The sequence below is a fragment of the Polypterus senegalus genome, chromosome 10, assembly GCF_016835505.1.
Source record: "Polypterus senegalus isolate Bchr_013 chromosome 10, ASM1683550v1, whole genome shotgun sequence".
Classification (NCBI taxonomy): domain Eukaryota; kingdom Metazoa; phylum Chordata; class Cladistia; order Polypteriformes; family Polypteridae; genus Polypterus; species Polypterus senegalus.
Genome location: NC_053163.1, coordinates 2,761,649 through 2,775,626, shown reverse-complemented (window position 1 = coordinate 2,775,626; position 13,978 = coordinate 2,761,649). Strand labels below are relative to the sequence as shown.

The 13,978-nt window shown below is 50.2% G+C and overlaps 1 protein-coding gene across 2 annotated transcripts in view; it reads left to right on the top strand.

Annotated features, from left to right (window-relative positions):
• Positions 1–4,831, top strand: part of LOC120536493 (myc-associated zinc finger protein-like) — a 28,838-nt gene extending 24,007 nt beyond the window's left edge. Inside the window, exons 6-8 of one of the 2 annotated variants that reach the window (XM_039764881.1) lie at positions 2,455–2,626; positions 3,010–3,261; positions 3,872–3,963. In XM_039764881.1, the coding sequence (XP_039620815.1) occupies positions 2,455–2,626; positions 3,010–3,236 (399 nt within the window). In that variant the 3' untranslated portion in view covers positions 3,237–3,261; positions 3,872–3,963. Of the gene's footprint in view, positions 1–2,454; positions 2,627–3,009; positions 3,262–3,871 lie in introns of both variants that reach the window. The other variant, XM_039764882.1, reaches the window with a different exon arrangement.
• The last annotated feature ends 9,147 nt before the right edge of the window (positions 4,832–13,978 follow it).

Sequence of the window (13,978 nt, the reverse complement as noted above, 5' to 3'; positions counted from 1 at the left end):
TCTATTAAAATATATAACTGCAGAAAAAGAACCTGCGTTAGGGTGCGACATTGACACGCATCAAGTCACAGCGTAAAGTCACACGTAGAGTGCAGAGGGCATGCTCAAAAAATACGTGTAATGCCATGAAAAATGCCTGCTGACACTTTAGTGCGCAAACAATGGTACGAGAATGCAGTTAGACTTTTTTTCTGGGGCACATACACCGTCCAGATTTAAACACTAGCGTGGAGAGTCGCTCGCGTACTGAAGAGTCTATAGCTGCAGGTGGAAGTTGCCATCGCTGTACTTTGTATGTAAGAGCCAGATCGACTGTTTTATTTTTTTACTCATCTTCTTACAGCGTAAAGTCACAAGTAGAGTGCAGAGTTTCCCTTGTACATATACAAAGTACAGCGATGACAAAAGTGCATTCTTGCTCCGATGCAGAAGCGTCATCATGATCTGTCATAGCGCGTCTTTTTGTGAAAACAGCAGTGGCAGAAGGTTTGGATTGTGAACGCGACTGAGAGTATAAAACTGAATAAAAAAAAAACAACGCTAACCTTTACAAGTATCATAAATTACACCAGCTGTTACAGACTGGAATCAGATGTGTGTTTTTATTCTAAAATAGTAAGAATACGAGCAGCTCACTTCTCAAAACGGACTTGTCCGGGGTCAAACCCGTGAAGTTTTGATTACCAGTCAACAGTTGATACCGTTGCACCACCGAAGATGTCGTAGCAACTGCATGTCAATGTCGCACCCTAACGCGGGTTCTTTTTCTACAGTTATATTTTTGAATAGAAGCTCACTTGTTGGGTTATATTTGTACCTTTTGTGAAAGTGTTTCTTTGATATTTGGACTTCAGGCTTCACACATTATACACTTCATGTCTACATTTTGTCAATTATTACTAAAACATGGAAAACGTTTCTTTTTTAATGACGTGTTTACATAGACTGTTGTAGACACGTAACATGATATGCAAGTGTTCCAAATAACGATATAGTTTTTATAAAAGGTGTCATTTTGCTCGACCTGTCACTCTATACAACTCTAAGCAATTGACACGCAGGTAAACAGACTTGAGCTGAGACACCTGTGTGGCATTGGGGGGATGTGATAGCAGGCTGCTTGCTGTTTGCTGCTTATCAACACATTTAAAGGACAAAAGACGCTGACGGAGAGGTGTGAAGCGATTTAAGGTAGGACAGATCTTTGAGTTTTTTCGTAGGCTCTGGTAATTCTAGTGTTAAGTCAGTAAAAGGCTTCAGAATCTTTATTTAATACTTAATAAGATCAAATGAATCTCTCATACCGGCAAATCACAAGCTCTTAAGGAGCCACACTGCACTGAGGTGAAGGCGGCAGAACTGCAAACAGCCTGTGGTCCAATGACATGGAGCCTCCAATGCATGAATAAGCGGTGGCAAGGTTAGCAGGAACAAAAGAGCGAGAGGAGACCATTAGCCAGGAGTTGATATCTCAGGGGTTCTCGAAGTTTCTGCCTCCGCTTCAGGCCTCGGTAGTTTGTTCAGAGTCCCACAACTCTTTGTGTAAAGGTGTGCCACATGGCTTCAGTCCCAAATGCTCTCCTTCCCCTTCATTTCCACTGCTGTGTCCTCGGCTACACGATTCTTAATTAATGATAAAACCGGGCTGAGGTCCCCACACTGTCTCCTCTGCCTGTCACTCTGCAGGTTTCATTCTCAGAGTCTGTCACAGTAGGACGTGTCCTCAAGTTCCATGATGCACCTGGCTGTTCTCCTCGGCACATGTCCTGCTGTCTTTCTGCACACAACGCTCCAGATGTGGTCTCATCATATCATCGAATCCCTAGATTTCTGCTCAACACTTCTTACGATGTACCTGAGCCTTTTATTTGCCTCTTTAGTCACATCTGCACATTGCTTAGAAGATGAAAGTGTTGCGGCAGACCGAAAGATGTTAAGATCTGCATTGGGGGTGACGAGGGCGGGCAGGATTTGGAATAAGGAAATTAGAGGGTCAGCTCAGGATAGACAGTTTGGAGACAAAGTCAGAGAGGTGAGATTGAGTTGGTTTGGAGAGATGCTGAGTACAATGAGAGAAGGGTGCTAAGGATAGAGCAGCCAGGCAAGAGGAGGAGAGGAAGACCTAAGAGAAAGTTTATGGATGTGGTGAGAGAGGACATGAAGGTGACGGGGGTGACAGAGCATGATGAGGGGGACAGGAAGATATGGTAGAAGATGATCTGCTGTGGCAACCCCTAACGGGAGCAGCCGAAAGAAGAAGAAGAAGATTGGAAAGCCCATCTGGGATTGAATTTTAGAAATGCATTACAGTTATGTGACGTCTTTTTATTTATTTATGTATATTAGCACGGTGCACACCCGCCTGGAGCTGGGACTTTGCCCAAATCTCAGTTCATCCCCTAGACTGGGGGGGGGGGCCATCTCTAACGCACTTGCCCGCTTTTCTCTCCCCAGACCTGCGAGTCTGCCTTTGCCACAAAAGACCGCCTCCGGGCACACATGATCCGGCATGAGGAGAAGGTGCCCTGCCACGTGTGCGGCAAGCTGCTGTCCGCCGCCTACATCACTGACCACATGAGGGTGCACAACCAATCGCAGAACCACGTCTGTGAGACCTGCAACCGAGGTGAGCCGGTAAAGGCGTGTGAGCGCCCGCGCGTGTGTGATTGTGCAAGTGCGAGTGTGTGTGTGTGTGTCCATGCCCGGTGTGTTTTTCCCGTGTCGTGCATGTCAGCACCCTGCATTGCACTCTCATACATGCGCTCACTTAGAGCTACGCCCAGCCGTCATGTTGAAGGTCCACAGGGACAGGGGGCGCCCCACCTCCCCTCATACCTTTCCAAACCCCCCCCATCACCCCCCCCTCCTGTCCCGCTCCTTCCCCAGACAGGCAGACAGGGTGCAGTCAGTAATTCAGCCGACAGACAGACAGACAGACAGAGAGAGATGTTGTTTGAAGGACACTTTGGTTCTAAGTGTGTCTCTAACTTTGTCTGTCTGTCTGTCTAGGCTTCACCACGCTGGCCTACCTTCGTGTGCATGCCCAGAAGCACCATGGGCTGAGCTGGCGCCCTGCGGGGGGCGCAGGCGGGACTCTGGTGTGCCAACTTTGCGGCGTGCACTGCAAGACCGCGTCGCAGCTCAGCGGGCACATGGGAACGCACAACAACAGACAGAACGCAGAGGGCGGGACACCCCAGGGCACCGGGGACGCCAACCTCACTGCAAGCAGCTAACGGGGGTGCAGTGACTCCGATGCAGGCAAGAGTACCCGAGGGGGCTTTAGGGCAACTCAGTGGCAGCCTGTCTTATCTTTCCAGACTCTGCCTTTTGTACATTCTGCTTGTTTGTCTGTCTGTCCTGACTCCATGCTGGCACTGCTTACTTACTGTACCATGGGCAGCTGTAATCCCCGCTCTTCATCTCCCTGTCTGTCACTGCTAACTTTGCCTCCTAGCATTTTCCACTAGGTGTGCGACCCTTGTCCCCACGCACTGGGCTCTCTGCACTTTCTCGCTTACCCGCCCGTGTGCCCGTGCTGGGACCTCCTAATATTCGCTCTCACATCTTCACCCACTGGCCTGTTCTGTCTCTGTCCAGGTTTGCTGTCTTCCATTTCTTTTCCTCTTTTCGACCGTTCACTCACCTGACTGGTTGCTTGCCCTGCCTTTGCTCCTCTGCCCACCCAATCCGATGCTTGTCTGCTTCTCTTAACTCCGCCCACCATGCCTTGCCTGTCGAATTTGCCTTCTTACCTGTCCGTCTTTCCAGCTCTGCTCCGCTCCGCTCCTCTCCTGTCTCGTCACTGTCTCTTCTCAGGCACCTCCTAACTCTCGATGCGTTTCTTCTCTTTTTGTCCTCTCCAATGCAGGTCCAGATAGCACCTGTCCCCACTCAGCCAATCAGATTGACGTGAGTGTGGCCCAGAATGCCACCCTGGAGATGCAGTGCCCGCCCCCAGAGACAACAACCTCGTTGCCACAGGCCTGGTGATTGGGGAAGGCCGAGGCGGTGCCACTGCGGGGGACATGGCGCCGGGTCTCCTCTATTGCAGACTGCCAAGAGGGTACCCTGGCCAAAGAGATGCGGGGCACTTCGATTTGCCTGAATGCCAAGTGGTCAAACACAGGACTTAATTAAGCATCACACCAACCCCTTGCAGGACAGCCGGCAGGGGCCTCAGAAGGGTGTGTGGCACTTGTTGGACTTTGGTGCTGCCCCGGTCCGCTTGGCACGTTTTGTAAAGACCTGCTCCACCATGTAAACGGCATGCTGTACTACTTATGTATTTTTTCCCCGTTTTTTTTTATTTTCTCTCTCCAAGCTTGAATGTTTCATTTCTCTTCTGTTTTTGGGTGGAGCCTCCCCATGAGTGGCGGGCGTGGGCAGTGGATTGCCAGTGCATATGACTGACCACTGTGGCCTCATGCTGTCACTTTCCCCGTGACGCTCACAGAGGTCACGTTCCGCCATACCCTAAATGGTTAGTGTTTATGATCGTTCAGATGGTGTTGGGTGGGGGCGTTGGATGGAGCCTACTGTGTCGATCCTTGCCAAGGGAAAAGGGGGCGGAGAAGTGTTGGCCGGCCCGCGTTTGACAAGCAATGCCCACTGCCAACCTGTAGGCCTATCAGGCTGGCCGGGAGCACCGACAAAGAAACGTGGACTGAGCACTGACCCTCCCCAACCTCAGGCCTCAGGCGCCCTGAAAACTTTCTGAAAAGAGAAATGTGTACATTCCTGTAAAGTCCACTTGCTCTGTTTCGTTCTCCTTGTGTCCGAATGTTCTCCTGTACATAGTAGAATAAAAGGATGCTGTCTTCAGACTCTGCCCTCCGTCCTCTGAGTGTCTCTGCCTGTCCACTGCCAGTTACATAACTCTGCCCCTCAAAAAAGCTCCGCCCTGGAGCTCCAAGTAGGAGGAGTTGACTCCGGCGGGGACCAATAAACTCTCGCTGCCGACCTGCAGAGCTCCGCCTGGTTACACTACAGTGAAGATTTGGGTGACTCAGGTGATGACAGGTGTCACCTGCTTCATGTCATCTCACAGTGGCTCAATAATGACGTCTGTCGAGTGGGACAACTCCACCTACTTGGCACCCCGGTTCGCTTTGTCTGCCCGGCAGTGTCTCTGTGAGCCTTTAGGTGGAGTCGTGGAGCTGCACGTTTATAATAAAGTGGAGGCTGGCAGCTGTGCCCTGTGTCATCGGCTCTACCCGTCACTTACACATACCTTTATGTCCAAGGCTGGGTCCCTTTTGATGAATTGGGATGTTCTCTATCTCGGCTTCAGACAGACGGGCTCCACGGGTTCATTGAATGAAAGTGCTGCCTCTGGGGTGGGAGTTGTGGACTGTGATCGTGGGATTCATGCTTTAGGGGGCATGGAGGTCCACTGGAGTTTAGGGTACGTTGCTGACATGTTGTATACCTGTAATGGCCTGACTTGGCAACATTTCAGATACATTTCTTTGTGGTTTGGTTTTGCAAGTGCAGCGCAGGCAGGTGAAGTGAATTGCTGAGGGTCACATGGTGTCAGCGGTGGGATTCCAACCCACTGCCTCAGGGTTTGAAGTCCAAAACCTTCACCAACACACCATACCACATTCGATGCCTTACACTGGTGAGGTAAAGTTGCTTTTTAGGTGTCGAATGTACATTTTGACTCTTCAGCAGTCTTGTTTTTAACTAGTCGAGATACGCTGCTGTGAAAAAGTATTTGCCCCTTTTGATTTCTTCTGTTTTTCCTAATTCATAAATTGTTTCTGAACTCCAAACAAATTTACCACAATACTCGGGAAATAAAGTTCACCAACATCCACAGTGCTGTGAAAAAGTATTTGCCCCCTCCTGAGTTCCTCTGGTTTTGCTTAATGGTAACACTTAATTGTTTCTCATCTCCAAACAAATGTACTACGATACAAAAGACAGCCCGAGTAAACACAAAACACACTTTTTACATTTTCATTTGATTTATTGAAGGTAATAGTTCACTGACACCTCTTTCAGCCATGTGAAAACGTAACTGGCACCTTGGTTACTCAATCAGCCAATGAATCAAATGTGAATGAGACTTGGCCTCACCCAAGCGTGTTCGCTGCCAGCCCCATTGACCCTCAACATCAGTAGAACCTGTCAGGGAGTGTGAAGTTGGCTTAAAGGACTCAACACTAAGCTGCACACCAGGCCTCGATCAAAAGAAACTCCAGAGTTACGGAAATAAACCAGTCGGGGAAGGATTACCTCTAAAACCCTGGGACTCCATTGAACCACCAGAAGAATGGAGAAAACTTGGAGCAGTGGTAGGAATGTGCAAGAGTGAATAGAAAACTCGTCGGAGAAGAACATTTAAGGAAGTGCAGGCCTCTCCCAGCTCAGTTCATGCCATCGTTCACCACTGGACTCCATCATTAGGAAGGCGCTGGGCAAAAATGGAATCCATGGGAGAGCCGCAAGGCGAACAGCACAACTAAACAAGAAGAACATGAACTGAGGAGTCAAAAGCGGAACTTTTGTGGAAGGTATGGGTCACATTGGACTCATCTGGCCTAAAGCTGACACACAGAGATGAGAACATCATGTGCACATGGTAGTGTGATGGCATGGGGATGCATCATTGAGAGAAGCGTCAATTCACAAAGTACCGAAGGAGAAGGTCGAGTCGTCAGTCTGAGATCTGAAGCTCGGGCGCAGTTGGGTTAAGCAGCTGGACAACGACCTGAAGCACAAGAGCAAGTCCACCTCTGAATGGTTGAAAAATAAAAACACAATGAAGTCCTGACCTGATCCCCATTCAGATGTTGTTGTGGGACCTTAAAGGTACAGTTTATAGTCAAAGACCCTCCAACATGGCTGAATTAAAAGAATTCTGTAGAGAAGACTGGGCCAAAGTTTCTCTACTGTTGCCAGAAGCGTCTGATTGCAGTTGATGCCGCTAAGAATGGCAGAACCAAAGATTAAGTTTAGGGGGCAGTTACTTTTTCACAGGGGTGATAGAGGTGTTAGTGAACTTTGATAAATCTAGTGATCATTTAAAAACTGTGCATTGTGTTTACTCCGATTGTCTTTTGTAATTTATTAAACTAGGGGGCTTTGCTCACCCAACCCCACCCCAGCCTGCACTACGCACCGGCCACTTTGTGTCTCTGCCACTCGCGTTTGTGGATTTCACTTTCACCAAATAACAAATCCTTTAATTCTCGTGGATATGCCTCTTCATTATGAAGAAACACTACTTCTCCCTGATGGCAACACGAATTACACGATCCTCAAGTCTCTGACCTAAAGTATAAATTCGAACAATATCTACATACTTGTGTCTTATCACCCATGTCCATATATTCGATCTCTTTTCACTGTTCTATTATTTCACTGAATAATAATTTCCGTTTGTTAGTGCTAAAGCGATCTTTACTATCAGTTTTTTGAGAATTTTAGTACTTTCCTAATCTCTAACCTGCTCTGCATTTGTGTCACACCAACGTTTTTGAACCTCTTTACGACATTCTACTTTGTCTTTTGTTTCTGACCCCACTTGGAGCTGAGAGTGCAGGAACTGTGTCTGACCATAGCATTCACACGGATGAGAAGTGAGCGGCCCGAGGGCGTGGCTTTAAATGTTTGAGAGGAGGGCGGGACTTGTGAAAACCTCTTAGCCATAAGTCTCGCCTCGCGGGACCTGAAATTACCTCAAAGTCTTGTCCCAGGATTTCCTTTTATAATAGAGAGATTTGCTCGGAGATCAGAAACAAGTGCCATGAATAAGCAAAAAAAGCGGAAATCGGGGGGATACAAATACTTTTTCACAGCGTTATGCATCCGTCCATCTTCTAACCCACGTACAGGGTGGTCCAGATCTAGTATGTGAGAAGACATGCAAAGTGCCCAGAGTCAGCACCTCTGATGCGGCAGCGCTAAACACTGCGCCACCATGCCCTCCTACGTGTCGTGCTTGATATTGAAGAATTCCCAAATTCCGAATATGACAAGTCAAACGTTAACCAGTCATCTGGGTTTCATAGTTCCATAGGGGTCAATGAGAAAGCCCCTCGGTTTGACTTACTGTTGTGGGCTGCTGGGCTGTCAAATCGGAAAATGAAAACGGCCAGCCATAGCCGTGTGATCGGTGACTGCAGTCTGTTTGTGACTGAGGCACCTTCGGTGGATTTTTAGGTCTGCTGCAGATTGCTGTTCCCTTTCCCGTAACACAAATGGACATTAGGTGCTCGCTCTCCGCCAAACGGCCACCTGCCTCTGAGACCTGTCAACGAATTCCGACTTAAATGTGGGCATAAACCCCCGCCACTTGTTCCAAACCCAAGCTCCCCCACCCCCGAAACCCCAATCCAATTCTCGTCGAAAAATCACTTGGACTTCATTGGCGCTGCCTGGAAGAGGGTTGCCATGGTAACGCCTCTGGGCGCAAAAGCCTTCTGCTGCAGTCTTAGGGGCGGTGTGTAAGTGCGCGTGCGCGATCCTGCGACGCGACGCGAGTGTGCAGCAGTGGGCTATCTGGCCCGTGTGTGTGTGAATCGCACCCTAGACACGCGTGGAAGCGGGTAACTGTAAGGGAGCTCCCTCTTGTCGCATGGAGGTCTGTGGTGCGCACGTATTGAGAGGTGTGCGCGTGTACCCCCAGATTGCCCACCCCTGCCCTTTTTCATTTTGTTTTGTTATTTTCCATCGTGGTGATGTGAACATATGGTATCCCCCCCAATCATCCCCCCCTCGCTGTCTGCGAGCGCCTTACCGCTAACCGTTCAATGCGCTGCTTGTCCTGATTACTCAGCAGCTCACTCAGCGCTGGCTTCCTCAGACCTCCTTAAGCCTCCTCTGGCTTCGCTCCCAGGGGACCACCCCGCCCCTCTCCTCCCTTCTCCAGCAGGCGCTGTGCAGTCGCATTATGACAGCCGTGATCTGACCACACTACCCAGCGCCTGACGAGGCCGTCGGACCTGACGGGGGACTCCGGTGTAGCCGCCGACAGTGGCAGGTAGCGCAGCACCTCAGGCTCCGTTGATTCCCGGAGAGATGTGGGTAGAAATGCGCGTGCACGCGCTCGTCTCCCGCGTTAGATCCGGGCGCGCGCCACCCCAACCCCCGTAGGAGTCCCAACCCCGTCAGCTACAGAAGAAGTCGGAGGCCAAAGGATTTGTTTCATGCAGAATCTTCTCTTTATTGACTCAGGGTTCTGTGCATGCGACTTTGTAACAAAACAGAAGATTGCATATTTGCGCTCCCTCACTGAGAAGGCCCTCTGAGCCGCAGCCTGGGGGTGTCCTGCTCAGTGGACCTCCTCCCCTCGTGCGAACCTCATTCAACCCACAGAAGCACTGCGGAGAATCGCTGAGGTGGCCCGTGTGGCCCTGAAAGAACCTTCTCAGTGTACATCAAGAAATAACTGTAAATAGATAAAAAATGCCAAACCCGGGCCCCCGAGAGACCACAGGACCAGGAACTGAAAACGAGAAGAGAAGCATAGCGGCTGAATGACCCCTCGATGTCCCAGTCCGTGTACCCCCTAACGTGTTCTACGCTAACTAGTCTCCCAAAATCAAAGTGAGGGTCCCAGTAGTCACCTCTAATGCCGGTGCTGCTTGGACCGTGTCAGCCTGCGTCCTCCACCAGTACACCCATAGCCAGTGACGTCTGTCCCTTAATAAGGAGAAATGCAGCACCCCCCGTCTTTAAACCCCCACTCACCCCCCTCTCCTCCTCCTCCTCCCTCATTGCCTTCTACAGTAAAGTGGGAGTCCAAAGTTCTGCACTCTTAAAAATCCTGGTGTGGTGTGTGGTTCCTCGGTGATTGACATTATGGGATATTAAATATCTGAGGTTTGAATATTTGGACAAAAACAGAAATGTTTAACGTATAGTTGGCTGGCTGGCAGGATACGACTGAGCTTAACCTTTCATAATCGGGAACCCATTGGCACATCCAGTGCCATGTCACAAATCTAGAAGAGTCTGGATTAGCGTAAAGAAATGTGTAGGATTTGCAGTTATCGGGGTCCTAGCCCCCTCTGTCATTTTGGATGTTGGGGGTGGTGGGGGTGTTTGTCCTCTTGGGGTTTCGTGTGACACATCACATGTATGCCAGATTGAAGAGTTGGGGGGTCTCCCTCATGGTCTATCGATTGCGTGAGCAGTTCCTTATTGGGGTATGATGCCATCGAAGGCCAGGGGCTAAGGACCAGAGATCAAAGGCTTTTAGGCCCCTTGAAGCCCACCCCTGGCTAGAAGTACATCATAAATAAGATTATCAGAGTCACATATGTGAAATGTTAACAAGTGTACTTCAGTTGAAATGTCTGAGGTCTAAACATTCCTGATTGTAATACAAATGTGTCACCTTCTGACTGAGGTCCACAGAGGGCTAATAAAGGATCAAACATGAAAACCAGCACCAGATTACAATCAGGGACCTTGAAGTAGTCCGAAACGACACCCCACACGCCTCTATCATCTGGGGGGGCTCCAGGAGGGGCAAGGACCAAATGTCAAAAAAGTGAACGACGGCAATCCCATAATAACCTGACGTGCCAATATTGTCAAAAGGAGTAACTTTGACCCCTCATATCCCAGATTGGGACAAACCCCTAAGTTGTTGTGCTCATCTCTGCTGGAGACGGCGACCGTTTGACTCTTTACAGTACGGCTGTAATCACCGGCACAAAATACCGACCTGAAATCGAGGTCGGGGGGGGGGGCAAAAATAGGGGGAAACCCCAAAAAGCCTGGTGTGTTGTGTAAGTAGACATCAAGACGGGTCAAAGGGTGTGTCTCAGTCTGACCAAAAAAAAAGTCTTATGAACGCAATTGAAAGGGTCTTTCCAGAACCTTCATACGGGTGGTCCTTTAAAGAACCAAAACTGCTCCCCACTATAGCATCGCTCTCGCTCCGAAGGACCACTTTGACACCTTTATTTTTAAGAGTGTACCGTACCAGCCAGTGCCTTTGACAGCAAGGTGGTCTCCCAGTGCACCGGACCCCTGAACGTCAGGTCCAATCTATAAACTAGGCTCCGACTGTTCCTCCTTTGCTAACCCGTCAGTCAGTGAATTTCCAGTAACCGCTGTCCCCCGGTGGGCCAGGGGGTTCACCCAGTGACAGGGCCGACTAGACTCCCAGCCTGTGGTCTCCAGACACCACTGGTGACAAGGCAATGCATTTGGAACATCAAGTGAGAGAAACAGAAGAGAAGGCAGTGCAACGAGGGGCTCGTCCACAGCCACGGGCAGTCCAGAATTGGGGGATTGATGTCAAAATCAGTCAGTCGGTCATCGTGCAGCCCGCTATATCCTAACACAGGGTCTGCTGGAGCCGTTCCCAGCCAAAACAGGGCGCAAGGCAGGAACAAACCCCGGGCAGGGCGCCAGCCCACCACAGGGCACAAACACACATACCAAGGGACAATTAAGTATCTCCAGTGCATCTCACGTGCATGTCTTTGGACTGTGTGGAGGAAACCCACGCAGACACGGGGAGAACATGCAAACTCCACGCAGGGAGGACCCGGGAAGCGAACACCCAGGTCTCTCCTTACTGCGAGGCAGCAGCGCTACCCACTGCGCCACCGTGCCGCCCGATGTCAAAATCAAGTCTTTGTAATACGGGGTGGTCTTTACGACCCGAGGCATTTAGCATGTAACCCAGAAACGCCATCGGTATTTTGGATGATTAGCTCAAGGTGGTCTAATGGGGTGTCCATCGATCCGAAGAGAGAAGCATCTTTGGCGCCCCCTCTAGTCTGCAGGAGGCTGTGGACGAGCAACAGAAAGGAGACATGAAAGAGAGTATTCTTCTGTTCTTTAACAGTCAAAGTACACAACAGCAATACTGTCATTAATAAGGACAATCATCAGAGTAATACTAAGAAGAGTAAATGAAGAACAACGTCGTAAGTGCATTTTTATAAAAACTTGCAGCATAGCTTTTTACATGATTTCATTCACTTGTTCCTTAAAAAACATGCAAAACGGTTACATACTTCATCATATAAAACACATTGTACTTTCGAGCCTCCGTTCCATCAAAGAAAGAGGAGCCCACCATGCAGCCCTCGCGGGTGGGCTGTCCACTTTGAGAACGGAAGGAGCTTAGTGTGTCGGTTTGTGTTGTAAACAGGCAAAAACCCAAAATGAAGGCGCCCTGAGGCCCGGGGCCGACTCTCCTGCTCTCTCCGGCTCAGTACATTCGGGGGGGGGCGAGCGCTTCACGTCCCGCCCTCGGAATTGCACTGTGGGGGCACCCCGCCTGCCCAGGGGCTTCTGAGAGTGTCACGAGGTCCTGGGCCCACTGGTGGGAGTGGGAGTCGGGGTCAGACAGGCTCCCAGTTATCCGTCGTGGGAGCGAGGGGGATGAGAGCTTGGCGTTGAGCAGCAGTCTCGGGAGTGAGCTCTCGTCGAGACCCCCATATCGAGACCCCCCGACGTGGCTCCTGTGCTACAAAGTCAGCCCGTCTCCCCTGACCTAAACCAGGAGCCGTGAGGCCTGTGAGCAGTCGATGGGTGGCACACACACCCACAAGACAGGGATGCGCCTGGGTGACCTTTCTGGTCGGACCCCGTATCCTTTGGAAGACCCTGCTTTTGGGGGCAGGGCACCTGGAGATAACATCCCAGAGCTTCTGCACATGTGGACAGGCTGGGCGATGCGTGATTTCAGCATGCAAGAGTAAATGTGGGTGTCATGCGCGTCGGCCGGTGGGCCACGACCGCCGACTCACCTGTCTCTCGGAGTCTCACCGCACGAGCCCAGAAGGATTTGGCAGTAAACGGTTTTGAACTGGTCTGTAAACAGATTCTCTTCTGTAAACAATGTCTTCTTCACCGCTGAGTTGGAAGCTTTTGACACTTGAGGCGGGACCGCCGCAGACCACGGCATCTTCAGCACATCTCTACTGGCCGGCACATCTCTGATGGCAGGTCACTTCCTGTTCAAGCGCATATCTTAGGAAACCTCAGAAGCTCAAAGCGGGCCACCTCAGCCCACCCTCCTTGTGCTCAGCACCTTAGTGGGTTTGAAAGTACCCTTCTTCATGTCTGGATGATTCCAGTGATAACAGATACTCCCAGAAACCTCAGCGCCCTGTCAAAGTGACTCATGAAAAACGTTGTTTCGTTATCTGCAGCACCTCAGAAAGCCCACATGTGGACCTCCTCCTGATGGCCGAGGACACACTAAACTGTTTTGGGAATCTCAACATTCCCTCAATTTCACCTGCAGCTGCCAGCTTCACTCATATTTGGAGAAACGTTCCACCTGCTGAACCACCTTGTGCCCACTCAGCTTTGCCATCTCTCTCAAGGTCTGAGCCTTTGTCTTGTTCCTCACCATATCCATCAGCAACATTCTTGATAGCCCTAAGGATGCCAACCACGTTGTCTGCCTTCAATGACTCAAGTCTGGTCCACCTCAAGCCACCCAAAGATGTCCCCAAGGTCTCAAAACCTTAGTGAACCCATGTTGAGACTTTATCAGACCGACCTCTGTCCTTACTGCACCGCTCATCATCTACTCTATCATTTCAGTCTGCAGACCTCGCATGGCATTGCCACGTAAGGACCTGCTTATCGCCCCCAGCATCCAGCTTACCCCACCTGGGACTGACAAAGCCTCCCCTCCCTGTTCTCGTGTTATCTGCTCTCCTCCAGCACATTTCCTAGCGTTCTTGGAGCCACCATCCCTCCTCTTCATATCCACCTCTGATCTGACTAAAGATGATGGCCTGTTTAAAAGCTCATGAAGTTGAGTGCCATCACGGTCACGGCTGTCTTAATAGCGTCATAGCCCCCCAGGCAAAGCAGAAACATACATATGCATCAAAAAAAAAAACATGGGGCATCTGCCCAGCGTGCCCATGCGTTAAGACTGCCATGATGACAATTCCTCCCGAGTCTCAGCGCATGTCTGACTTCTGAGCTGCACCCTGAACCATTCTGAAGAAGCGCAGATCCTCACCACCCTGATCACTTG